The sequence below is a fragment of the Capra hircus genome, chromosome 5, assembly GCF_001704415.2.
Source record: "Capra hircus breed San Clemente chromosome 5, ASM170441v1, whole genome shotgun sequence".
Lineage (NCBI taxonomy): Eukaryota > Metazoa > Chordata > Mammalia > Artiodactyla > Bovidae > Capra > Capra hircus.
In genome coordinates, this window is record NC_030812.1 from 90,192,158 (window position 1) to 90,219,015 (window position 26,858).

A 26,858-nucleotide genomic window follows, 5' to 3' on the forward strand; every position below is an offset into this window, starting at 1 on the left:
AAGAGAACACTTTCAGAGTTTGGTAGGATATAACTTAAAAAAAATTTATACAGGTTTTTATTCAAAATGGCTCTCTCAGAGCTCATTCAGCCAGACTTATTAATACTATTAGGAATATGAAGACTGCAATATTGCTTTTCCACTTATGATATGTGTCTAGCATACTGATGCTCCAATTTTTTTAAGCAAATATTTGAATTAGTTTTCTTTGATAAAGAAATGTTTATCTTAGCTAAGCTTCCCTAGAACAGATTATAACACAGGAATTAAGGTGTATGTGATTTACTGAAGGAGTACTCTTCACGAAAACAAACAAACAAACTAACAAACTTTTGAGGGAGTGAGAAGCACTGTAGGGGAGGGGAAGGAGTTAACCCAGAGATCAAGGTCTAATCTAGCTTTGAGTCATCTCGGTGGAGGCTTGGAATGAAAATTGTACCTTAATGATTTCCCACTTCCCAGACTAGGTAGCTATGTTAGCAGAGACCGATTCTGCAGAGAAGATGCAGCTGACAACTGGTGGTCAATATCCACAGAAGCTGCGAGATGGGTCTACCAGCTGGTAGAGGGGATCTGCCTAGGGCACTGACAGTACCTTTGCGAGTGCACTGAATTCCCTGCATGTGAAACTGTCGCTGGCCTTAAAGAAACACCTCTGGTTTCCTGACTTAAACAATGTTTTTTGTCAGTATCTCCTGAGTTTCAGGCATTGGTATGATTAGTACGTTGATGAGTATGACATGATAGCTATCATGAGTTACTATAAGGACTAGGAGGGGAAGCAGACAGCGGAACAGAAGTGTTAAGGTAATGTGACATGACACCTGTGGAGTCATATAGGGTGTACTCTGGGAGACAGCATGCGAGCAGTACTCATGCTGGACAGTGGCTGCGGAAAGAGTCAGGAGAAGCTTCCTGTGTGATGCGTCATCAGAGCCAGTCTAGTCAGGGCCCTTCATAAAGTCCTGTCCTTACTGTGTACTTCCTGTGGTTGCCGTAATAGATCAACACAAACTGAACAATCAAGATTAATCTCACAGCTCTGGAGACCAGAAGTTTGAAATTAAGATTGGGCTGTGCTCCCTCTTAAGGCTCAGGGGGAGAATCCTCCCTTGCCTCTTCTAGCTTCCGATGACTCTGGACATTCCTTGGCTTTGGGCTGTATCACTCCCGCCAATGACGCCATCTCCACGTGGCCTTTCTGTATGTGTGTACCTTCTCTTCTGTTTCTTACAAGGACAGTTGTCATTGGATTTAGGACCCACTCTGATAAAAACCCACAGTGGGTTTCCCAGGTGGCTCAGTGGTAAACAACCTGCCTGCCAATGCAGGAGACGCCAGAGACTTGGGTTCGATCCCTGAGTCAGGGAGATCCCCTGGAGAAGGGCATGGCAAACCGCTCCGGTATTCTTGCCTGGAAAATCCCCTGGACATAGGAGCCTGGAAGGTTATGGTCCATGGGGTCGCACAGAGTCGAATACGACTGAAGCAACTTAGCACTCACACATTGATAAAACAGGACAATCTCATCTCAAGATTTTAAATTTAATTATATCTTCAAAGACCCTTTTCCCAAATAAGCTCAGAGTCACAGGTTCCTTGAGTTAAGATGTAAATACATTTTTGGGGACATCCCGTTCAATCCAGCATCTCACTATCAGCTAGTGATGGCTGTTTATTTCTTATTCAAAATGGAAAGGGTCTGAGCTTAAATTTCTATAATTGCTATATGATGGGGGAAGGGCCTCTTTAAGTATGAACTCCAAATGCTACCCTACCAATTTATAGTCACCTTTTAGGGTGCAAACTATGATTGAGAGCTTTTAAACTTTCCCAATCCAAAGCTTATTGTTAGCTCTCTTTCCATGAAAAATTGGGGATATTCATTCTATGTCACCCTTTCAATGGAGGAGACTTGCAGTAACTCCAAGTCAATTTCCCTTTTCAGGAAGGCTGCCTGCAGTGATGGTAAGTAGTCAAGATGGTTTCTGTGAAAGCCTGTTTATTCACAATTCAATATCTGAGGAGTTAACCTTCTGATTAGTGGCAGGTGGAAGCAACTGTTTGGGGGAGACCTATTTGGGAGGTATATGATTACAGGGCTTGGTAAACAACTGAGCATATTAGTGAGAAACAGGGAGGGTCCAGAAAAGCTTCCAAGACCTGAGTGAGCAGGGTAAGGCATTGAGTTCAGTGGTAAATATGCTGAATATGAAGAAGCAGGAGCTCACCCAAGTAGGAAAAAAAATCATTAAACTGATGTCTGATGGAACTGTTTTTTAAAAGTTATCAGATATTGGTTTTTATTGTTGTTGCTTTGTTTTCTAAGGAAAGATAAATTGAGAATGTTTTCAAGTGTATCATGAGGAGTCTGAGTTGCATCTTTGAAGTTTAAACTCAGCATTCTAGATACAAATGTCCCCTAAATATGATGCTCATTCTCAGTTGCTCAGTCGTGTCGGACTCTGCGACCCCATGGACTAAAGCCTGCCAGGCTCCTCTGTTCATGGGATTCTCCAGGCAAGAATACTGGAGTGGGTTGCCATTTTTTTTCTCCAAGGTATTCTCCCAACCTAGGGATCAAACCTGTAAATCCTGCGTCTCCTGCACTGCAGGTGGATTCTTTACCACCAAGCCACCTGGGAAGCCCCAAATACGATGCTAGGCAGCAGCTTTTTTTTTTTTTTTAACTCCAAGATATATTTTAAATATACGTAATGTTCTCTGATGCTTAGAATATTTTGCCTGATTGTTAATTCCTAAGTTTTAAAATGAGATGGGTATTTTAAAATTTCCCTCCATGTTGTCTTGTGCCTTTTTCATATTTTCATAAATTAAGCATTCAGAAACAAGCAGTCCATTTATAACTTACATCTTTTTCTAGTCCCTCTATCTTACTCTCTTCTTAAATCAGCGAGAAGGGAAATGGGCTTTGTTACTCTTTTTTCTCTTTTTCATAAGGATGAGTTCTATACTGAGAAAGTCTTTCCTCCCACCTTCTTTGACAAAGTGACATTATTGTATTTATTGTGAACCTGCAAGTGTGGCATTGATTGACAGCTCTGTCTGTAGTGTTTCCTATCAAATGACCCCACTTTTTGTACCCTTAGCAGATGAAGAACTTACTAAGACGGCTCTAGTACTAGTATTATAACAATCAATGTAAGTCCTCAATATTTTATTCTAATTTTTAAAATGATCTTTTTGTTTGCTCTTCTACTTTATATATTTTATATTATGTTTTGGTTCAAATATTTAAATCAAGGCTGTTATGTGGTCATGTTACTTTTGAATATGTCTTCATTTTAGTGAACATGTTTTTAAAAAGTGAAAAGTGAAAAAAGGTGAAGTTTTAAGGGAAATAAATGTTGAGGGTAATGGAGTTCTAGCTTTAATATGACAGTGAAATACCAACAAATATATCCACCTAACTTCCCTTATCATCAAAGTAGCTGTTGGAAAAATGTAAGAGAATAAGACTTAATTCAGAGTCTGATGAAGAGAGTCTACTTAGTGGAAGGCCTGCTGTTGGCCAATGTATCTGATGGCTAATTATACTGACATACTAGAGGAAAATGATCTGGCTTTTCTATTAGACACTTGAAATGGAAATCTGCATCTAATCAAACATTAGGGCTTGACAATTCCTTGTATTTCTATTTTTATATGAAATCCTTGAGTCATTTTCATGGGAAGAGTGATGTCAACAAGAGCAATGGTTTTTGAAGTAGAAAAACATGATATTCAAAAATTATGACTTCCTTTTTTCCCATTAATTAAAGTTCTTCACTAGCAATTGAAGCCAATAAATGATGCTTGTCATACATACGTGGATAGATTGAATTCCATCCTTAGGTTACTGACACTTGTAATCGTTAAATTTTTTGTGCGAATTTAGTAATAACAGTAGGGAGAACAGCATCCAAAGAACATCTAGTTTAGTAGGATCAGGAGCAGGCAGTAGGGAGAAATCTTGATAAATCAGGAGTAGGGAGAAATCTTGATAAATCTTAAACAAGTCTAACGTCTTCACTAATAGTATTCAAATTTAATGTTTTTGGAAAACTTTAGTGATCCAGGAATTATAAGCTTAAGACAGTATATATTGGCCTTGATCCCACTGTTTGTAACTAATATTGTTACAGAAATTACTTTTCAGGCTTATATTCTTCCAAAACATACAGTCTTATAACTAGGTTTTATACTGAAATATTCAACAAGTGGATGTGACCACATGTAGACCTTGTGATTTAAAGCTATCGGAAAAAGATCACCTAGATTTAAAATTCCAGTTGGATTTAAAGAGCACTAACAGTACAAAAGGAAGATTTTGAAGACAATGACAGTTAAATTATACTCAAAAATAACCCTGGTAAAGACTCACATTTGGCTGAATTTTAAATGGAAGTTTGAATCAGTTTTATAAGGAAAAGCTGTCCCACAAAAATAAGTTGACAATAAAAAAAAGGCATCCTACGCTACTTTGGTTATTCTTACCAGTAAAGACGATGGGCAATCTGGACGCTTTGTAGTGAGCGGTGTAATAGAAGTTGCACTAGAGGACTCTCAAGGTTCCATTCAAACTTGACAGCCTGAAATAAGAGATCAATTACTTTGCTTTTTTTTCCTCAGTAACAAAATTATAGCAGAATACAGAGGTACTTAAGAGGCTTGAGAAAGGGACAACAGCATAAACGGTTTGACAAAATACTTATATTTGATAGCTTTATCAGTTGGTGTGTAACTAATAACAGAGCATATATACATATCACACAATTTTCTTTTTTGGCTTTTAGTATCACAGAATAAATAAGAGCAGGTGGTTGGTGGAGTTCAACCATGCCTAGGGAGAGAATCCTGGCACACAGAAAATAATATCATGAACAGTGTCTTGGATATAAAAAATGGCATTATTAAACAATAGATGATTCTCTTCTTTTGGTTTGAAAAAGTGAAAGTCATTCAGTTGTGTCCATCTCTTCGTGACCCCATGGATCCATGGAATTCTATAGGCCAGAATACTGGAGTGGGTAGCCTGGATCGAACCCATGTCTCCTGCATTGCGGGCAGATACTTTACTAGTTGAGCCTCTAGGGAAGCCCAAGAATACTGGAGTGGGTAGCCTATCCCTTCTCCAGGGGTTCTTCCCAATCCAGGAATTGAACCAGGGTATCCTGCATTGCACACAGATTCTTTACCAACTGAGCTATCAGGGAAGCCCCACATACTCAAAGCCTTAACTGAAATCACCTACTGAGTATTAACATGCAGACTTTGAAGCTTTACTTTTAAATGTCAAAGGTGCCTTTTGGTGGACACATAATTCTACCTAGGGGCTTCCCTGGTGGCTCAGAGGTTAAAGTGCCTGCCTCCAATGCGGGAGACCCAGGTTCGATCCCTGGGTCGGGAAGATCCCCTGGAGAAGGAAATGGTAACCCACTCCAGTATTCTTGCCTGGAAAACCCCATGGACGGAGAAGCCTGGTAGGCTACAGTCCACGGGGTTGCAAAGAGTCGGACACGACTGAGTGACTTCACTTTCACTTTCACTTTCCAATCTCCCATTCCTTCATCTGCACTGTGAACAACTTTCTAATGTTTTCTAAAGATAGTGAACCTGACGGAAAAACACAGACTGCAACAGCAACCTTTGAGACCTAATTTAGACTTCCACACCGACTCTACAGGGACTTCACCATCAGCACTCGGTATCTGGGTCCTCCTCATCATCACCATCATCTCATGAACCACAATAAGCTGTGAAAATGAATGTCAGGTTTTCTTCCTATCTTTCTAAAAGTACTTATTCCTGCTTGAAAAACAAAGCTTCTATGGCTTGTTGCTCCATAAGCCATTTAAGTCACATACACACACAGAGTTAATACCACAGTCCAGAGAGCATTCATTCAACACACACCTAAAGAAACACCTCAGTATGCTAATTATCCTCCAGGATGGGAATGTTTATGAATTCTTGAAGTGTGAGAATGTCAAAGATGATCTCAGCAAATTTGCATAAACTCGTGATGCTGTCTGAATATATAAAGATCATAATGTGTGTTGTCTTAAACCGCAGCTATGACCTTCTTTAACTAACATGCTAATATTGGATTGACTAGACCATGGCTGTGTTCATGCCCTTATCGTGAACATATCCTATGAGTACATTAGCAGGAGAGAGATACCTCAGAGTCTACTTCCATGCTTGTCTTTTAGCTTTCTTTTAAGACTTCTTGTGATTTCCTTCTGAACCCAGAAACTACTTACTAATCATGAATGGCCTCCCTTGCTTCCAAATTCACTGCATCACTCTGTCTACTGCTACAATTTCTCCCTACATCCTGCATCATCATCTAAGAAGGAGACAATATTTTGGATGCACACTTCGTTGGCTTGCTAGTTGTCTCAGTGGTTAAGAATCTGTGTACCAATGCAGGAGAGGTGGGTTCAATCCCTGGGTTGGAAAGATCCCCTAGAGAAGAAAATGGTAACCCACTTCAGTATTCTTGCCTGGGAAATCTCATAGACAGAGGAGCCTGGCAGGATATAGTCCATGAGGTCGCAAAAGAGTTGGATTCAACTAAGGAAACAGAACAACAACAACAACAACATTATTTTGAACTCTCTTCTTGAAACCTACCTGCATTGTTACAGCCTGTGGTTTGCAGTAACCTCTGGGTCTGTGGCTTATTTGAGCATTAGCAATGAACCATAAGCTTCCCTGGTGCCTCAGACAGTAAAGAATCTGCCTGCAATTCAGGAGACCAGGGTTTGATCCTTGGGTCAGAAAGATTTTCTGGAGAAAGGAATGGCAATCTACTCCAGTATTCCTGTCTATAGAATTCCATGGATAGAGGAGCCTGGCAGGCTACAGTCCACATGGTCACAAAGAGCTGGACACTATTGGGTGACTAACACTTTAAGAACCATACTTTCTGTTTTCATCATGGTCTTCAAGTAACTTCATATTGCTCTTTAACATAGCCTGCACAGTTCTAATAAAATAATGCATAAAAAAAATAACATGATTCCAGAAAATAATCAGCAGGGTAGGAATTTTTTTTTATGTCTTGGAAAGTCAGGGTGCAACATCGAAGTTTTAAGGGCAAATCCCACAATTAATGTTTTGAAAATTCTTCCCATTTGTTATTAATTTTCCAGTCACATTAAATATTTATTCCATCTCACATGATTTTATACTATCATTTTTAATTAGGGAATATTTGCAACTTTACCTATCTATACCTCTGTGTATTTGCAATGCTGGATACTGGGTGTGACTTGTTTTATAATGAATTTGCATTTACAGGCGTATGTCTCTCAGCCACATTCCTACTGTCAAGTGTTATTGACTCAGATTCTGGCTTTCAAATAGATTTAGTTTACATATACTATTGTAGAAATTTCCTTTTTTTGAGTTGGATTAGATATAGCATGTTTTCCATACTCAAGAGGCATGAGATGAATAGTGTTTCTGCAAGTTGAATTAATTTTTATTTTTAGTATACACTCCTGCAAAGCTAGGTAAGGAGTGGTATTAGTAACTCTACAGTACATACGCTTCTAGATCAGTTCTCTCTTTAAGGCCTTCAGAGAAGTGCATGTTCTGTTTGTAAAGTAACATAGAATTCAATTCTATTACTAGAGACTCCTCACTTTAGTCTCAGGGTCCCTGTCTTAAATTCAAAACCTGAGGGACCCAGCATTTAAAACAGCTTATAGTGATGACCTGATCTTTCAGATAAAAAAACACCTGAGTTAAAAACAAAGCAAAAGAAAAACATACAGACTCCTATTTTAGACCTATTCAGCATTCAGTATCCAGTTAACTTAGGAAAAAATCATTGTTTATATTTTGGATATTCAATCATATACATGACTATTTGTGCAACTGTTTATGTGGTAACATATTCAAACTAAATCAGACCATGATCAGATTTCTAGATAAGTTTATAGAGTATTTTCCAAAATTACTCCAATATCATGATCTATGATATCACAAAACTACTATCTGGCAGCAGAATTTGATTATTAGAAACTACTGTTTTAAAATCTGTAATTAATATTAGAATATGGGAAAAGCAAGAAAAATATTATGAGCAGATGCCTAGTAAATGACTATTTTCTACATAATATTTATTTGGTTACTTTTTTATAGTTTTATATATACAGTTGGATACCAATTTTTCATCACAAGTATTATTATTTTTTTTAATAAGTGACAGTGTTTTAAAAAATATTTTCCTTTTTGGTGTTTATATACCTTTTTTTGTAACCATATCAATTTTGGGTAGAGAATTTCTGTGGTACCCAAGTTGATGTATGAGCTATATTTTTAGCCCCTTGGCTAGCCAAATTGAAATGATCACTTTTTATGTAGGCTACTGTTGATTCACTGGGACCTGTTTTAGAGAATTATTGGTTAAAATCCTGGAATCCCTTGGCAACTTGCTGTTCTTACCTGAACTAGCTGTGGGAGATATTCCAGTAGTTCATCATTCAAGAGGTTGTCTAACTGCCGAACTGCCACATTACGAATTTCTTGATCTGGAAAACTAAAATAAAGTAAATATACTTACTAAGCTGTTAATAGCATACAATAATGCATGAGAAATATCAAGAAAACAGAGAATTAATTCCACTCCCAATGCATTAGATAAAATAATCTCACAATCATTTAAGATAATCATTAGCATCAAATAATAATTCCTTTTTTTTTTTCATATTCTGAGCTCTCCTGTGAACTGCAGTCAAAAGTTCTTTTGACTAGATTTTGGAAACATGAGTTTAAGTCAGATCCCAGCCAACTTTTCTGCCTATAATATGCGGATTATAGGATATATAAGATTATTTTTTAATACATGAAAATCTTTGCTTATTATTTAGCCATGTATTTAAGTAAATAATTACCAGCTGGAGATCTGATGGCTTATATGATTAAAAATGGGATAAAATATATTTAAATGAGTCTTTGGGCAGAGAATAATAAAAAACAAGAAATCTAAAGTATCTTACAATAAATAAACACAAATAATTTAATACAGCTAAATCTTACTAGGCTGTTAAGTTATTGAATGTAACTATGCCTTACTCATTTTGAACTTCAAATGCCTGTTTAGCACCAACTAAACACAGTAAAGAGTCTTCCCTGGTGGCTCAGATGGTAAAGCGTCTGCCCGCAATGTGGGAGACCTGGGTTTGATCCCTGGATTGGGAAGATCTCCTGGAGAAGAAAACAGCAACCCACTCCAGTAGTCTTGCCTGGAAAATCCCACAGACGGAGGAGCCTGGTAGGCTACAGTCCATGGGGTCCCAAAGAGTTGGACACAACTGAGCAACTTCACTTTCACTTTCACTTTCAAACACAGTAAAAGCTTGCTACTAAACTAAATTTATGAAGGTAGTTCACATCTGAAATCCTACAGTCACCCCCCATATTGGAGGGTTCTCATCTGTGGGTACATAGTGTGGACTGTACTATGCTCTTTTATATAAGGGACTGGAGCTTCTAGATTTTGGTTTCTGCAGGGGTGCTGGGGAACTGATACTGATGGATGACTGTGCTCCTCATAACAACTAACATTGCTCCATCAGTAGAACTGTGTGTGTGAGTGTGCACACACGTGCTCAGTCGTGTCTGACTCTTTTGTGACCCCATAGACTGTAACCCGCCAGGCTTCTCTCTCTATGGGATTCTCCAGGCAAGAATACTGGAGCAGGTTCCCATTCCCTTCTTCAGGGGATCTTCCTGATCAGGGGATCAAACTGGAGTTTCTTTTATCTCCTACATTGCCAGAGCTCCCGGAAAGTGCCTAGATATAAATTTGACACACACTGCTTTGACATGATAAATAAATATAAGAAGGGTTTTGGTGAGAGAAACACCCTTATTTATTATTTTAAATAAACAAATCTTAAAAATCAATATGCACAATTTAAAATTCAAAGGAACAGTTTAGAGCAATTCACTTAGAAACAAAGAAAAGAATAAATAAGACCCTCAAATCTTTTTGCATGGGAACTAAGTGAATGCTTTTCAGGTGAGAGCTCTAAAGACTGTGGAGGTTAGAAAACTTTAATCTCTAATGCCCAGTCTCTTTTCAGCATGTCTGGTTACTTAAGGGTGAAAGGAATACATGCAGCTATAGTGTAAAGGCGGGGAAGGCAATGGCAGCCCACTCCAGTACTCTTGCCTGGAAAATCCCATGGACGGAGGAGCCTGGTGGGCAGCAGTCCATAGTGTAAAGGACAAAAATAGCACTATTCAGTATCTTCCCAACTGTCCTTGACAGCAGTTTGAAATGTGGTGCTTAAACAAGTTACATATTTTCTGTTCATTTAAACTGAGCATTTTAATTGCAACAAGAATTTCACTTCCAAGGTTTGTCATTCAAAACCCTTACTTCTGATCTACATATACTTTTTCCAATAATTTTTTCCCTGCAAATATTCTAGCAATAAGACCTGCTGAGACTGTAGTCCAGGCACATCTCATGGAGTACCACTAAGGTCAGAAGATTCCAGCAGAGCATCATGCACAGATGGAAAGAAGAAAGGATATAATAAAAATTCAAAGCTGGAAGAAGGTCAGCTTGTTTTAGCACACTAAGACTTTATTTTCTCCTAACTAAATGTGATTGACTCTAATTTATTGCTCTCAATTATTAAACCATTTTTCTGAGGCTTGTAGACATCAAGGTCAGTTTGAGGACACTTTGAAGTCTTGAGGGAATAGTTATTCGGGACATTTTGTTGCCTAAGTGATGACTTAGGTCAGATACTAGTCATCCTTGCTTTCCTGTGTGCCTACTTCATCTTACTGACGTGAATGACAGCAAAGGAGGAAAAACAGAAAACAAACACTGCAACAAAAGAAAACTCTTTGGTAAACACTGTGTCTCTAATCATGTGCTTATTTCCAAACACTAGAATGTATAGTCCTTGAAAGCAGAACAATTTTGCCTGTTTTGTTCACTTACCTGTCCCCGTTATCTCTAGATTGGTGGACACTCTCTACATATTTCAGAAATGTCTAAATTTAATTAGTTACCTTTCTATCTAAAGCATCACTACTGCCAGACTTCTGTCTCACAGTCTGCGTTATCATCTTTCTCCAGTCATGTAGGTCTGAAATTTTAATGATTATTTTTTCTCCCTCTTTGCTAAAGACTCGTCATTTAATTACCCACCCCCTTTCTATCTGGTGAAATTCAATTCATCCTAGAAGACAAAGTTCAAGCATCAGTTTACTGGTGAAGCTGTTTCAGCCACTTTCTAGAATCACCCCCTTTTTCTATGGGATTCTAAACACAAGGTTGAGGGTAGGCTCATTCATTTATATCCCCAGTCCAAGCATAACTGAATAAAAGTTTGTGGAATTTCTAGTAGTCTCTTATCTTTACATCTGATCAGTTGCCAAGTTCTGTTGATTTTTCTGTGCTAATGGCTCTTGGACCAATACTGTTATTTAGTCACCAAGTTGTGTCCGATTCTTTTGCGATACCCTGCACTATAGCCTGCCAGGTTCTTCTGTTTATGGGATTTCTCAGGTAGGAATACTGGAGTGGGTTGCCATTTCCTCCTTCAGGGCATCTTCCCTATCCAGGGATCGAACGATGTCTTCTGCATCTCCTGGATTGGCAGGCGGATTCCTTTACCCCGGGCCACCAGGGAAGTTACGCTATGCTTGTTTTCAGTTTCTTCTGCAATTATCTATGCTAGGCTATATTTGGCTCACACTGGTATTAGCATTTTTCATAGTGTTACCTTATACAATTTCCTGAATTATTTTGTAAATTCATTTCCCATAAAACAGTAAATGGTTTTCTCTTTTCAAAGAAACTTTCAGGCCTATACTATTTATTTACATATTAAAAGCTAGCCAGACACTCCAGAGTTTTGTACTGTTGTCATACTGAATAAACCACCCTGGCTCATTGTATGCTAATTTTACTTTGAACACGCTATGTTCATTCTCATCTTTGTAAGCACGGTAACCTCTGCTTGGAACACCCTCTCTTCTTAAACTTCTAGTTTTCCTTCAAACTGTGGATCATATTCCCTTGAAGGCCATTATGCCAGTCTTTAGCAATCACTTTTCTCAACTCTCAGGGCATTGAGTGGTTTCCTCCACTGGGCAATTGGGTATGACAGTGCATGAAAGAATTTATCCTTTTATTAATATGTGTCCTCATTCCTCAACTAGTGAATATACTGTAGCTAAGGATTGTTCTATCCTCTTTTTTTATTTCCAGAATTCAGGACCACTCTCCATATGTGTTGGGTGATTAATAAAAATGCACTGATCATAGGAATTCCCTGGCAGTCCAGTGGTTAGGACTCCATGCTTGCACTGCTGGGACAGCCGTGGGTGGGGGGCATGGATTTGATCCCTGTGGTCAGGGAGCTAATATCCCATGTGCCATGTGGCATGGTCAAAAAAATGAAAGCATTGGTCACAATAATAATAATGAGGAAAATCATACTATGCTTTTTGTGCTCTGAGATAATTTATATATTGGTAGCAAGAGGTTCAATTCCACAAACAGTACTCATACAAATCCCGGATTTTTCCCTCACCACAGTCAAAACAGTAAGAAAAAAACAAATCCGATGGTGATGGAAGAGAAAGATTTTTTTTTTTTCAGGCTCTTTAGGAACAGTAGAACAAAAAACTTGTGATACCTTTATAGAATAGTCCAAAAGGAATATTATGTATTTGCATTAATACACACAAATGTTGGGAAGAATGTTTTTGCATTTTTATAGAAAAAGATGTCTCTTTTTATTCATTACTGGTGCTTGAAGTTCAGGAAGACTTTGGAAGAGAAACTGCCAAGAAATGAACCACATGACATCCTGAGATGTGACTAAGGCCTAACAACATTAAAGCATATCCAAATATAACCTGAATCTGACTATATTAGGAAGAGTTGGCTACATTAAAAGAGATGCTGGAAGTGTTGGTGAAGTTCCTGGAAAATGGGGCTCTTTTATACATTGCTGGCAATATATAGCAACATGTATAAAAAGAATCTTTAAAATGTGCTTATTCTTTGACCAAGCAATTCTACTTTGGGAATTTATCCTGCAGAAATAATCAAAGATGTGTGTGAAGATATATGTATGCAAACAAAACTGGAAATAATGTAAATATCTAAAAATAAGCAGTTAAGTTAAATGTGCTGTGACTCTATGATAAAATACACAGTCATTAAAATACTAAAATAATATTAAATAATATGAGAATATTATGAAACATGTGTGAATTTTTCCACATGCTTAACAAAAAAGATGGAAAGGAAGGATCAAAATATGAATACCAAATTTCTAGATGGAAATGTCATGGATGACTTTAGTTTTCTTTTTAAAGGTTAATTTTGGAAGATTTTTAAACTTTCCATATGATACTTTCATTGGTTACTAAAAAACAGTAATTTTAAAAGTAAGTCTCATTCAATTAATTATGAAAAAACAATAATTGAAAAGAAATAATTGCAAATTTATTACCACTAGAAAGATCCAAATCTTGCATCCTTTTAAGAGCACACCTTGTAGAGTGAAAGCACAAGCCTCATATTTTGTACTTGATTTAGAATATTCTTTTAAGGCCCAAATAGGGATCTCTACCCCTGGAGAATTTGTGCTTAATATCTTTTCAGGGCCATGAACTCAGCCACAGATCAATGGACAGATATGTTCCACAAATCCTGGCCTTTCTTCCCTGTGATGTTGTCTGAAACTATTTAAACATTCTTTGGGGATATAGCTATTGGCATTTCATGCTCAGTAACTCGCTCCTCAATGAGGTGAAGGCTACTCATATTAGTTCTCTGAGTGTGGTGTGATATTTACATGCTGAAATGTCATATGTATCAGAAGAACTGCAATCTATTTTGAATTTTCCACAAGTCAGGTTATTGTAATTTCCAATGACCTGGTTTGCTTAAAACTAAGTATAATTTTTGCTGATAATAAACTAGAGCCACTCTCTAGTGATCCTGCTAACCTTAGGATTACTAATGTCTGTAGGCATGGACATAACACCTTGAATCTCAGGAGTAGAGAAAAGTCTCAGTAGAAGGATTCATCAGGCTGATGTCAATTAAATCCTCGTTCCTTTATATTTATCATAAACTTCCTTATAATCTGGTGGCTCAGAGGGTGAAGCATCTGCTTGCAATGTGGGAGACCCAGGTTTGATCCGTGGGTCGGGAAGATCCCCTGGAGAAGGAAATGGCAACCCACTCCAGTGCCCTTGCTTGGAAAATCCCATGGATGGAGATGCCTGGTAGGCTACAGGCCATGGGGTTGCAAAGAGTTAGACATGACTGAGCGACTTCACTTTCCTTTCCTCTCCTCATAATCAATCAGAAAATAGATAATTTAAAATGTAATAAATGGAGATCTATCCATTTTAAGGTATTAAAAAGATATAAGATCAGTAAAATTCATTACTTGTTGGGGAAGAGACCAGGTAAGTGAAATAAATGTTCATTTATTATGAAACTTTTAAAAATTAGAAATAAAAGAGCCCATGTGAAATAATCTTTTATTTAAGGTTATTGATAATTTTTAAATGTCCATTTAATTAACTTTATGCTATCTAATTTAGCTTCCCAAGTATGTCTGAAGAGAAGAGAGAGAGAGAGAGAGAGAGGAAAAAAAAAAAAAAACAAAAAACCCCCACAAAACTCTACAATTTTGGTCAAAAGCAAAAACATTAAGACTGGCTTACTATTCAGTTTTATATGAGTTTCCTGAACAGTGATTCTATATATTCAGAGTTTAGTTGCTTTTGAACTGAGCTAACAATTGCATCTTTCAGATTTCTAAAAGGACGAGATACCATACCTAATATAAAACTTGCAACAGTAATTGTTAAGGGATTTTACCTAAAAATAGCTTGTTGTCCTATGAGGACATATGGATACAAAGAAAAAAATACTCCTTGCAGACTGACTGTAAAAGTTGATAAAAGGAATCTAAGAAATATGGCTGAAAAACCTCAAAATGTGAAAACATTAAGCAAAATGAAAGCAAATTCAAGACAAACATTTTTCAAAGAAACTTCAGTGAGATATCAATTCTATATTTTGCCAGTACTATAGGGTAAATACAAAGTTGAAAGTCAAGCAGAAAATTAAGTTGGAATTGCAGTCTTTACATGGGTAGGAAAGGAAGCGTATCAAGTATTCATGTAATTCTTTGGCTCAAGGGAGAAGCAGAAACTGACCAGTGGTTAGAATCTGCTGTACGGTAGAAGTTTTTCAGTTTCCCTTGGAACCTTTTAAATCCTTTTAAATAGTTTTAAAAATTATAGACGATTCCAAACAGTTTTTGTTTATGTGGGTTATGCAGGCAGGTGTTCATGCTCAGTCGTGTCTGACTCATTGCGACTGCATGGACTGTAGCCTGCCAGGTTCTTCTATCCATTGGATGTCCCAGGCAAGAATATTGGAATGGGTTGCCATTTCCTTCTCCAAAGGAATTGTCCCCCCTCAAGGATCGAACCTGTGGCTCCTGAGTTTTAGCAGGAAGATTCTTTACTGGGGAGTCACCTGGAAAGGCTCTATCAATAATTATCAATTGAAAATACAACCAAGACATTTAGGAAATATTTATCAGTTCATTTTAAGTGACATTAATAAATTCATTACATGTTAACATAAACAATATGTTTCTAAAATATATAGCCTTATTTTCACAAAGAAAATAGTGAGAAGAATTATACGGTTTAACATTTTTGTCTCTAATGTCTGGCTTAACAGAAAACAGCTGAATTCTCCTATCTGCTTTGGCATTAACTCTGTTGTAATACTGCATATCATGTGTCTCTGGAAAACCCCACTATACACTCATGAGTAAATGAGTATGACAAAAAGCAATGATGTCTGGAACTACTTTGGAAACAATTTTGACCTTGTGACATCGCTGGAAACATCTTGAGGACTGTCGACCTCTAGGACTGTAGACTGTAGACTCTGAAAACTTCGGCTGTACCACGTAGTTTTGGTCAAAGAATCAGCACCAGTGCCCTGTTTCTAAGACAGCAGCATATCAGCCTATGTCTCCCATGAATGAAAAATTGGCTTCAAAGTCATCTGACCAACATCAGACTTAGGAATTGTCATTCCTCCTCAAACATGTATAATTCCTCTCATTTCAGGGGGCTATAGGAATATCACAATGGATTCAGACAAGCTTCAATAGGACCATTGGAATTATGAAGTGAAATTTCAACAGAAAAATATATCTTTCAACTTCTTCCCATTTGGCTTGTTACTTTGTCATTTCTACTTCTTACTTTCTTTTTCTCTTCTTTTTCTAGTTTGAAAAATGGTATAGGGTCAATAGCTTACTTCAAAAACTTCTGAAGTGATGGGTGAAAGCCAAACGCAATGTAACAAATGTTGACCTTTAAAAAAAAGCAACTTGGAGTAAACTGAAAAGAAAGAAATCTGAGATTAAATTTAAGTGTAACAGAAATGTCAGACTTCAGAAAACACAGTAAGAATTCATGCAGAATGCCATGAGGCTATTCAGCTTAAAATCACCAATGTCAGGTTGGAATTAGAAAACCATCAGAAGTACAGAACTGTTTTTCCAACAGGTTTTGTATCTGATGACACACTCGGCATCAGCTTAGAAGGAAAATGTCAATATGAACATCCTCGCTATTTTTCTAACACTAAAAACAATCAGACATGACAGAAGAAATTTTTTTCTAGGAAAAGAGGTGAATAAGGCTTCTTTAAGATGATTGTCAACCTCTATCTACTGAATAATTCATGTTTTTTCAAAATTGTTCACATGATTATAGAATATTAGGATTCAATGAAACCTGGAGATTTATTTAACCTCCTGACTGTATAAATGAAGAAACTGAAACTCCAGAGAGTTTGGGCTATTTTCCTGAAGTCATTCACTGGTTGATACCAAAACTAGATTCTAAACATCCAGAATACTAGGCCAATATTTCTATCAAGGCCTTCTAATCTTTTGACTAGCTATTATCATCTATGCTTATATAATATGCACAAGACTTATTTGGGTGCATTTTTAATTTTACTCCATTCTAAATGGGTCAATAGAGACATATAATAGTGAGTAGTGTAATTTACTTATCTGGATTGGGGCACTGGTTCAGCCATGAACCAAAAGGAATAAGAATGAGCCCTAGGCCCAAACAGACAAAGGAACTGTTCAGATATTTCCTGATGGATAGTTATGGACTTGCACAACGATGCTGGGAAATGCCTACATAGTCATGCATGTGTACTTAGTCGCTCAGTTGTGTCTGACTCTCTGCGACCCTTTGGGCCATAGCCTGCCAGGCTCTTCTGTTAATGGGATTGTTCAGGCAAGAATACTGGAGTGGGTAGCCATTTTCTCCTCCAGGGGATATTCCCAACCCAGGGGTCAAATCCATGTCTCCTGTGTCTCCTGCACTGCAGGCGGATTCTTTACCCACTGAGCCATTGGGAAAGCCATATAGTCATGGTATTAATTAATTACTTAAGATATCTATGATATGTTTCCCTTTCTGAGAATGGACATATAGACCCCATGGAGGGAAGGAGGGGTGGGATGAATGGGGAGACTGACATATATACACTAGCATGTATAAAGTAAATAACTAATGAGAACCTACTGTAGAGTACAGGGAATTATAACAAGCACTCCGTCACCACCTAAATGAGAGGGAAATCCGAAAAAGAGGGGCCATCTGTATACATATAGCTGATTCACTTTGCTGTACAGCAGAAACTAACACAATATCATAAAGCAACTATACTCCAATAAAAATTATTTAAAAGTTCTTAGAGTTTTATAATTCTAGTCAATAGGCATCTGACTGAAAAAAATAATAATGTGTACTTACAATTCCAAAGTATAACCAAAAAATACTCATTGAGAATAAAATTATTCATTATCTTGTGGGAAAAAAAAAGAATAAGGGATTTTGAGTCTAAATATGAAGGGTTCTAAAAATAAATAAATATGAAGGGTTCTTTTCTTAAGACCTCTCCCTAAACAAATTTATTTGCACCCTTGACTTAATTCCCATCCTTCACTGGATGATTTCCATGTTGGGGTCTTCAGCTTAGATACCTTTCTTGAACACCTTTGGTCATCTCAAGCACATCTCAAAGCCAACATACAAACTCTAAACTGCATAGTTCTTGTTCTTCTATTGTTTATGTATCTCCCAGTGTGCCCCATCTTAGGGAATGTTACTTTTATCCCTTTACTTACAAAAGACAGAGACCTAGGAGTAATCCTCGATACTCTTTTTCACTACTCCTTCCCATTCAGTCCTGTCATTTTTATGTCTAAATGTTCTGATTCTCTTCATTACGTTACCACTCACCTTCTAGGGCTTCCCTGGTGGCTCAGCAGTAAAGAATCTGCCTGCAACACGGCTTTGATCCCTGGGTGGGGAAGATCCCCTGAAGAACAGAATGGTAACCCACTTCTGGAGAACCCCATGGACAGAGCACCTTGGCGGGCTACAATCTACGGTTTCACAAAGAGTCAGACATGACTGAGCAAGGAAACAACCACCACCACCACCACCTTCTAAGGCTGACTTACCATTCTCTGATCCTTGGAATACTTCCATAACTTATCTCATCTCTCATCTACTTTTGCTTCCTTCACAAAATCCATGCTTCATTCAGAAACCAGAGTAATCTCTGAAAGATGCAAATCAATTCAAAATATTCTCTCACTGAGAGTCATTTATGCCTTCCTGTTGCTATCAGAATAAAGATGAAGTTGCTTAACATGGCCCTGTTTCAGTTGAGTTCAGTTCAGTTGCTCAGTCGTGTCCAACTCTTTGCGACCCCATGAATCAAGGCACGCCAGGCCTCCCTGTCCATCACCATCTCCCAGAGTTCACTCAGACTCACGTCCATCGAGTCTGTGATGCCATCCAGCCATCTCATCCTTGGTCGTCCCCTTCTCCTCCTGCCCCCAATCCCTCCCAGCATCAGAGTCTTTTCCAATGAGTCAACTCTTCGTATGAGGTGGCCAAAGAACTGGAGTTTCAGCTTTAGCATCATTCCTTCCAAAGAAATCCCAGGGTTGATCTCCTTCAGAATGGACTGGTTGGATCTCCTTGCAGTCCAAGGGACTCTCAAAAGTCTTCTCCAACACCACGGTTCAAAAGCATCAATTCTTCTGTGCTCAGCCTTCTTCACAGTCCAACTCTCACATCCATACATGACCACAGGAAAACCCACAGCCGTGATTAGACGGACCATAGTCGGCAAAGTAATGTCTCTGCTTTTGAATATACTATCTAGGTTGGTTATAACTTTTCTTCCAAGAAGTAAGCGTCTTTTAATTTCATGGCTGCAGTCACCATCTGCAGTGATTCTGGAGCCCCCAAAAAACAAAGTCTGACACTGTTTCCACTGTTTCCCCATCTATTTGCCATGAAGTGATGGGATGGATGCCATGATCTTCGTTTTCTGAATGTTGAGCTTTAAGCCAACTTTTTCACTCTCCTCTTTCACTTTCATCAAGAGGCTTTTTAGTTCCTCTTCACTTTCTGCCATAAGGGTGGTGTCATCTGCATATCTGAGGTTATTGATATTTCTCCCAGCAATCTTGATTCCAGCTTGTGCTTCTTCCAGCCCAGCATTTCTCATGATGTACTCTGCATAGAAGTTAAATAAGCAGGGTGACAATATACAGCCTTGACGTACTCCTTTTCCTATTTGGAACCAGTCTGTTGTTCCATGTCCAGTTCTAACTGTTGCTTCCTGACCTGCATACAGATTTCTCAAGAGGCAGGTCAGGTGGTCTGGTATTCCCATCTCTTGAAGAATTTTCCACAATTTATTGTGACCCACACAGTCAAAGGCTTTGTCGTAGTCAATAAAGGAGAAATAGATGTTTTTCTGGAACTCTCTTGCTTTTTCCATGATCCAGCAGATGTTGGCAATTTGATCTCTGGTTCCTCTGCCTTTTTTAAAACCAGCTTGAACATCAGGGAGTTTACGGTTCACGTATTGCTGAAGCCTGGCTTGGAGAATTTTGAGCATTACTTTACTAGCATGTGAGATGAGTGCAATTGTGTGGTAGTTTGAGCATTCTTTGGCATTGCCTTTCTTAGAGATTGGAATGAAAACTGACCTTTTCCAGTCCTGTGGCCACTGCTGAGTTTTCCAAATTTGCTGGCATATTGAGTGCAGCACTTTCACAGCATCATCTTTCAGGATTTGAAACAGCTCAACTGGAATTACATCACCTTCACTAGCTTTATTCGTAGTGATGCTTTCTAAGGCCCACTTGACTTCACATTCCAGGATGTCTGGCTCTAGGTGAGAAATCACACCATCATGATTATCCAGGTCGTGAAGATCTGTTTTGTACAGTTCTTCTGTGTATTCTTGCCACCTCTTCTTAATATCTTCTGCTTCTGTTAGGTCCATACCATAAGACCTTAACATGATCTAGTTACATCTGAAGGTATCTTTTCATCACACACTCCTCCCTTGGACTCCAGGCACGCTGGCTCTCTTCAGTACAGTTCAGTCACTTAGGCCTGCCCAGCTCTTTGTGACCCCATGGACTGCAGGATGCCAGGCTTCCTTGTCCATCACCAACTCCCAGAGTTTACTCAAACTCATGTCCACTGAGTCAGTGATGCTATCCAACCATCTCATCCTCTGTTGTCCCCTTCTCCTCCCACCTTCAATCTTTCCCAGTATCAGGATCTTTTCCAGTGAGTTGGTTCTTCACATCAAGTGGCCAAATATGGGAGTTTCAGCTTGAACATCAGTTCTTCCAATGAATATTCAGGACTGATTTCCCTTAGGACAGACTGGTTGGATCTCCTTGCTGTTGCTGTCCAAGGGACTCTCAAGAGTCTTCTCCAACACCACAGTTCAAAAGCATCAATTCTTCGGCACTCAGCTTTCCTTATAGTCCAACTCTCACATCCATATATGACAACTGGAAAACCCATTCACTCGATGGACCTTTGTTGGCAATGTCTCTGCTTTTTAATATGCTGTCTAGGTTGGTCATAACTTTCCTTCCAAGGGGTAAGCGTCTTTTAATTTCATGGCTGCAGTCACCATCTGTAGTGATTTTGGAGCGCCCCCAAATAAAGTATCTTACTGTTTCCACTGTTTTCCCATCTATTTGCCATGAAATGATGGGACCAGATGCCATGATCTTAGTTTTCTGAATGTTAAACTTTAAGCCAACTTTTTCACTCTCCTCTTTCATTTCATCAAGAGGCTCTTTAGTTTTGCTTCATTTTCTGCCATAAGGGTGGTGTCATCTGCATATCTGAGGTTATTGATATTTCTGCCAGCAATCTTGATTCCAGCTTGTGCTTCATCCAGCCTGGCATTTCTCATAATGTACTCTGCATATAAGTTAAATAAGCAGGGTGACAATATACAGCTTTGACGTACATCTTTCCTTATTTGGAACCAGTCTATTGTTCCATGTCCTGTTCTTACTGTTGCTTCCTGACCTGCGTACAGAGTTCTCAAGAGGCAGATCAGGTGGCCTGGAATTCCCATCTTTTGAAGAATTTTCCACAGTTTATTGTGATCCACACAGTCAAAGGCTCTGGCATAGTAAATAAAGCAGAAATAGATATTTTTCTCTGGAACTCTCTTTCTTTTTTCCATGATCCAGCACATGTTGGCAATTTGATATCTGGTTCCTCTGCCTTTTCTAAATCCAGCATGTACATCTGGAAGTTCATGGTTCACGTATTTTGGAATCCCGGCTTGGAAAATTGTGAGCATTATTTTATTGGCGTGTGCTGCTGCTACTGCTAGCTCACTTCAGTCATGTCCAACTCTGTGCGACCCCATAGACAGCAGCCCACCAGGGCCTTCTGTCCCTGGGATTCTCCAGGCAAGAATATTGGAGTGGGTTGCCATTTCCTTCTCTAATGCATGCATGCTTAGTCGCTTCAGTCATGTCTGACTCTGTGCAGCACTATGGACAGCAGCCCACCAGGCTCCTCTGTCCACGGTATTCTTTAGTCAAGAATACTAGAGAGGGTTGCGTTTGAGATGAGTGCAATTGTGCGGTAGCTTAAGCATTCTTTGGCATTGCCTTTCTTTGGGATTGAAATTAAAAGTGAACTTTTCCAGTCCTGCGGTCATTGCTGAGTTTTCCAAATTTGCTGGCATATGGAATGCAGCACTTTCACAGCATCATCTTTTAGGACTTGAAATAGCTCAACTGGGATTCCACCACCTCCATTAGCTTTGTTCGTAGTGATGCTTCCTAAGGCCCATTTGACTTCACAATCCAGGATTCCTGGCTCTAGGTGAGTGATCACACCATTGTGATTATATGGGTTGTGAAGATCCTTTTTGTACAGTGCTGTGTATTCTTGCCACCTCTTCTTAATATCTTCTGCTTCTCTTAGGTCTATACCATTTCTGTCCTTCATTGAGCCCATCTTTTCATGAAATGTTTCCTTGGTATCTCTAATTTTCTTGAAGAGACCTGTAGTCTTTCCTATTCTATTGTTTTCCTCTATTTCCTTGCATTGATTGCTAAGGAAGGCTTTCTTATCTCTCCTTGCTATTCTTTGGAACTCTGCATTGAAATGGGTATATCTTTCCTTTTCTCCTTTGCTTTTGGCTTCTCTTCTTTTCACAGCTATTTGTAAGGCCTCCTCAGACAACCATTTTGCCTTTTTGCATTTCTCTTTTGGGGGATGGTCTTGATTCCTGCCTCCTTCTTCAGGCACTCTATCAGATCTAATCCATTGAATCTATTTGCCACTTTCACTGTATAATCATAAGGGATTTGATTTAGGTCATACCTGTATGCTCTAGTGGTTTTTCCTACTTTCTTCAATTTAAGTCTGAATTTGGCGATAAGGAATTCATGATCTTTTTTTTGTTTGTTTCTTTTTTGGTCTTGTTTCTGTTGATTGTATAGAGTTCCTCCACCTTTGGTTGCAAATAATATAATCAATCTGATTTCGGTATTGACCATTTGGTGATGTCCATGTGTAGAGTCTTCTCTTGTATTGTTGGAAGAGGGTGTTTGTTATGACCAGTGCACTCTTTTGGTAAAACTCTATTAGCCTTTGCCCTGCTTCATTCTGTATTCCAAGGCCAAATTTTCCTGTTACTCCTGGTGTTTCTTTACTTCCGACTTTTGCATTCCAGTCCCCTATAATGAAAAGGACAACTTTTCTGGGTGTTAGTTCTAGAAGGTCTTGTAGGTCTCCATAGAACCGTTCAGCTTCAGCTTCTTCAGCATTTCTGGTAGGGGCATAGATTTGGATTACTGTGATATTGAATGGTTTGCCTTGGAAACAAACAGAGATCATTCTGTTTTTGAGATTGCATCTAAGTATTGCATTTCAGACTCTTTTGTTGATTATGATGGCTACTCCATTTTTTTTAAGGAATTCTTGCCCACAGTAGGCTCTCTTCTCACTTTCTAAATCCAGTTTCTGTATTTCCTAGCTCCTGTCTTCCCACGGAGCTCTTCTCTTATCTTCCCTTTCACCAGTTCATTTTCACTCATCTTAGATATGCAATCAAACATATAACTTCCTCAGGGAAGACTTTTCCCACTCTGGAGAAAGATTCGGGTCCTTCATTTTATGTTATCATGGAACCATACATGTCTCTCAGAGTTGTTATGACACCTGTTATTTTACATTTATAATTTGGTAAGGGCCTATTTCTCCCCACCTCCAGTGGACTACAGCTCCATAAAAGCAGGATTATGTTTCTTTTTGCTTAATATACTAGCTTCAGGGCCTAGAGAAGTGTCTATCATGAACAGGCCATTAGTAAGTATCTACTGAATGAATGAATAGACAAACTGGATATCAATTTCTTCATCTATAAAGTGGAAATGCATAAAATGGGGGAAACTGTACATGTTGGTAACAATATTAAAGAGACTGTTTTGTAGGTTAATCACATAATATTTTGAAAGTGCTTAATAAGTAAGCTATAAGTCACTATTCAATTTTCAAATATAAATTTGCTCTTTTATCATATACATTTTGACAAGTGAATTTAAGCTTAGTGAAGCTTACTAGAAATGAAATTGTTCCCATGAATTTATGATATTTACAATTTAGCATTGAAAAAAATCTGAAAACTCTAAATACTCTTAAAAATATAGATACCAGGAAGAGGATGATGTTGACAAGACTGACTGGTAGCATTTGTTGAAAGTTCCCATAAGTACTTTATCCTTAAGGTACAATGCGTGATACTTATTACTCCCGATGGCGGGAGGTGGGAGGGGAGTTCAGGATGGGGAACACATATACACCCATGGCGGATTCATGTCAATGTATGGCAAAACCAATACAATATTGTAAAGTACATAAATAAATAAAACTTAAAAAAAAGAAAAAGAAAACTTGACTGAAGTGATTCAGGTAATAAGTGACAGAGACAGATGTTTGATTTCAAAGCTTATATTGTCAACTGTGAAATTTGGAAGCAACTCCATAAACTCTTCAAAAATACACAAAGGTAAGATTCATATTCTGGTTTGTGCAGTTTTAAGCTCTTCATTCTCAGTATATCACTTTGACTCTCTCTTCATGTGGAATACTGAAACCTTCACATTTTTCTCTTCCATATCCATTTGTTGTTGTTCAGCCGCTAAATCATGTCCGAGGCTTTGAGACACCATGGACTGCAGCATGTCAGGCCTCCCTGTCCTTCACCATTTCCCAGTTTGCCCAAGTTCATGTCCACTGAATCAGTGACACCATCCAACCATCTCATCCTCCATCGCCTTCTTCTCCTTCTGCCTTCAATCTTTCACAGGATTAGGGGCTTTTCCAATGAGTTGACTCTTTGCATCGTGTGGCTAAAGCATTGGTGTTTCAGTTTCAGCATCAGTCCTTCCAATGAGTATTCATGGTTTATTTCCTTTAGGATTGACTGGTTTTATTTCTTTACTGTCCAAGGTACTCTCAAGAGTTTTCTTCAGCACCACAGTTTGAAAGCATTAATTTTTCAGTGTTCTGCCTTCTTTAAGGTCCAACTTTCACATCCACACATGACTACTGTAAAGACCAAAGCTTTGACTATATGGACCTTTGCCAGCAAAATGATGTATTTGCTTTTTAGTACACTGTCTAGGTTTGTCATAGCTTTCCTCTCAAGAAACAATTGTCTTCTGATTTTATTGTTGCAGTCACCATCTGCAGTGATTTTAGAGACCAAGAAGAGAAAATCTGTCACTACTTCCACCTTTTCCCCTTCTACTCGCCATGAAGTGATGAGACCGGATGCCATGATTATATATATATATATATATATATATATTTAACACTGAGTTTTAAGCCGGCCTTTTCACTCCTCTTTCATCTTCATCAAGAATCTTTTTAGTTCATCTTTGCTTTCAGCCATTAGAGTGGTATCATCTGCATATCATTGTTGATATTGTTCCCTGCAATTGATTCCTGCTTGTAACTCATCTAGCCCAGCATTTTGCATGATGCGCTCTGCATATAAGTTAAACAAACAGGGTAGCAATATTCAGCCTTGTTGTACTCCTTTCTCCATATCCATAGTTACCTATAATTCCATTCATATATTTCATTCCCTCCCAACTGAGAGGAACAAGTTACTCTCTTTCCTTGATAACAGCTCTATTTTCATTTTTGGTCCAGTCTGTTGGGTGTTGGTGTCATCTCATTTTGTCACTCCACCCATCCCTGTTTTCTGAGCTTCCCTTCATGCATCTTCCATCTCAGTTTGTAAACATGCTTGGAGCTCTTTTATTTAAACAAACATAAGAGGTCCAAACATCAAAATCTTTCTCTTACCTCCTTCAACTTTAGTGATCTTCTCACCTTTACGATCAATCTTATTCCAAGAGGCACAAATTATTTTTCTCCATTTCCTCTTTGAGGCCTTGAAGATGGCATCCAACTTCAAAACCCAAATTTGCTCTTTCATCCACAACTCTTGTCTTGGATAATGATGTAATTATCTATCATTTACCTAAATCAAAAATTTCAGTCTTCCTTATTTCCTCTCTTGTTCACTTTCCTCTGAAATGTTTCTCCAGTCTGCTCTGTAAATTTCTACTGATGTCTAGAGCAGGCCTGGACCGCTTTTCAAGTAGACTATTTCTATACCTGCATCTAATATCCTTGCTGTTATTCTTCTTTACAGTCCACACTTTACATTAATGCACAGAATTATCCTTGTACAAAATAAATCGGACTGTGTAAGTCCCATTTTTAAGATTCCATGGGCTGCAATAAAGTTAGTTATGAGTAATTGAATGATCTAAACTGATCCAACCTTTTCAACTTTGTCTCCCAATACCATTCCCTTCTAATATTATAGTGAATCTCTCATTAGTCTCTGAACTTCCATAACTTTGACCATCTAGTCTTTCTTTCTGGAATTCCATTTCCTCTCTTCTCCACTCAGGAAATGCCTATGAATGTTTCAAGTCAGAATTCAATTCCTTTGCAAAACGTTTCTTACGTCCTCTGAGAGAATCTGCCTCTCTCTTCCTTGGGGGCATACAGCACTCAACACTATGATTATAGTCTAGAGAACATTGTGTGGTGATCTTCAGTTTGAGTCTTTCCCTCTGAATTGTATGTTATTTAAACACAGTTGCTATGTCCTATTCTGCTTCTTTGATTCATTGTGTGCCAGTTTCCATATACATATATTTTTACTCAGAAAATGAATGGAAAGGATACATCATCATCTATTAGTTGATTGTTTAGTCAAATGTGGAAGTTATAGCTGTCTACCTTTTCCATATTCTCTTTGGCCTGCTTACAATGTTAGTTAAGAATGACTTTGGTACATTAATCTCTACAATAAAGAATACAGTGGTTTGATGCAAACA

General features: G+C 38.3%; 1 protein-coding gene and 1 non-coding gene across 2 annotated transcripts in view; one reads left to right on the plus strand and one right to left on the minus strand.

The window, feature by feature from the left end:
• PIK3C2G (phosphatidylinositol-4-phosphate 3-kinase catalytic subunit type 2 gamma) overlaps positions 1-26,858 on the minus strand; it is a 470,847-nt gene that overhangs the window by 279,360 nt on the left and 164,629 nt on the right. The window contains exons 17-18 of the mRNA XM_018048420.1: positions 8,461-8,554; positions 4,498-4,592 (exon numbers count right to left, since the gene is read on the minus strand). Of these exons, the coding sequence (XP_017903909.1) occupies positions 4,498-4,592; positions 8,461-8,554 (189 nt within the window). The remainder of the gene's footprint in view (positions 1-4,497; positions 4,593-8,460; positions 8,555-26,858) is intronic.
• TRNAW-CCA lies at positions 5,339-5,410 on the plus strand. Its single transcript has one exon. It is a non-coding gene; the product is annotated as a tRNA-Trp (tRNA).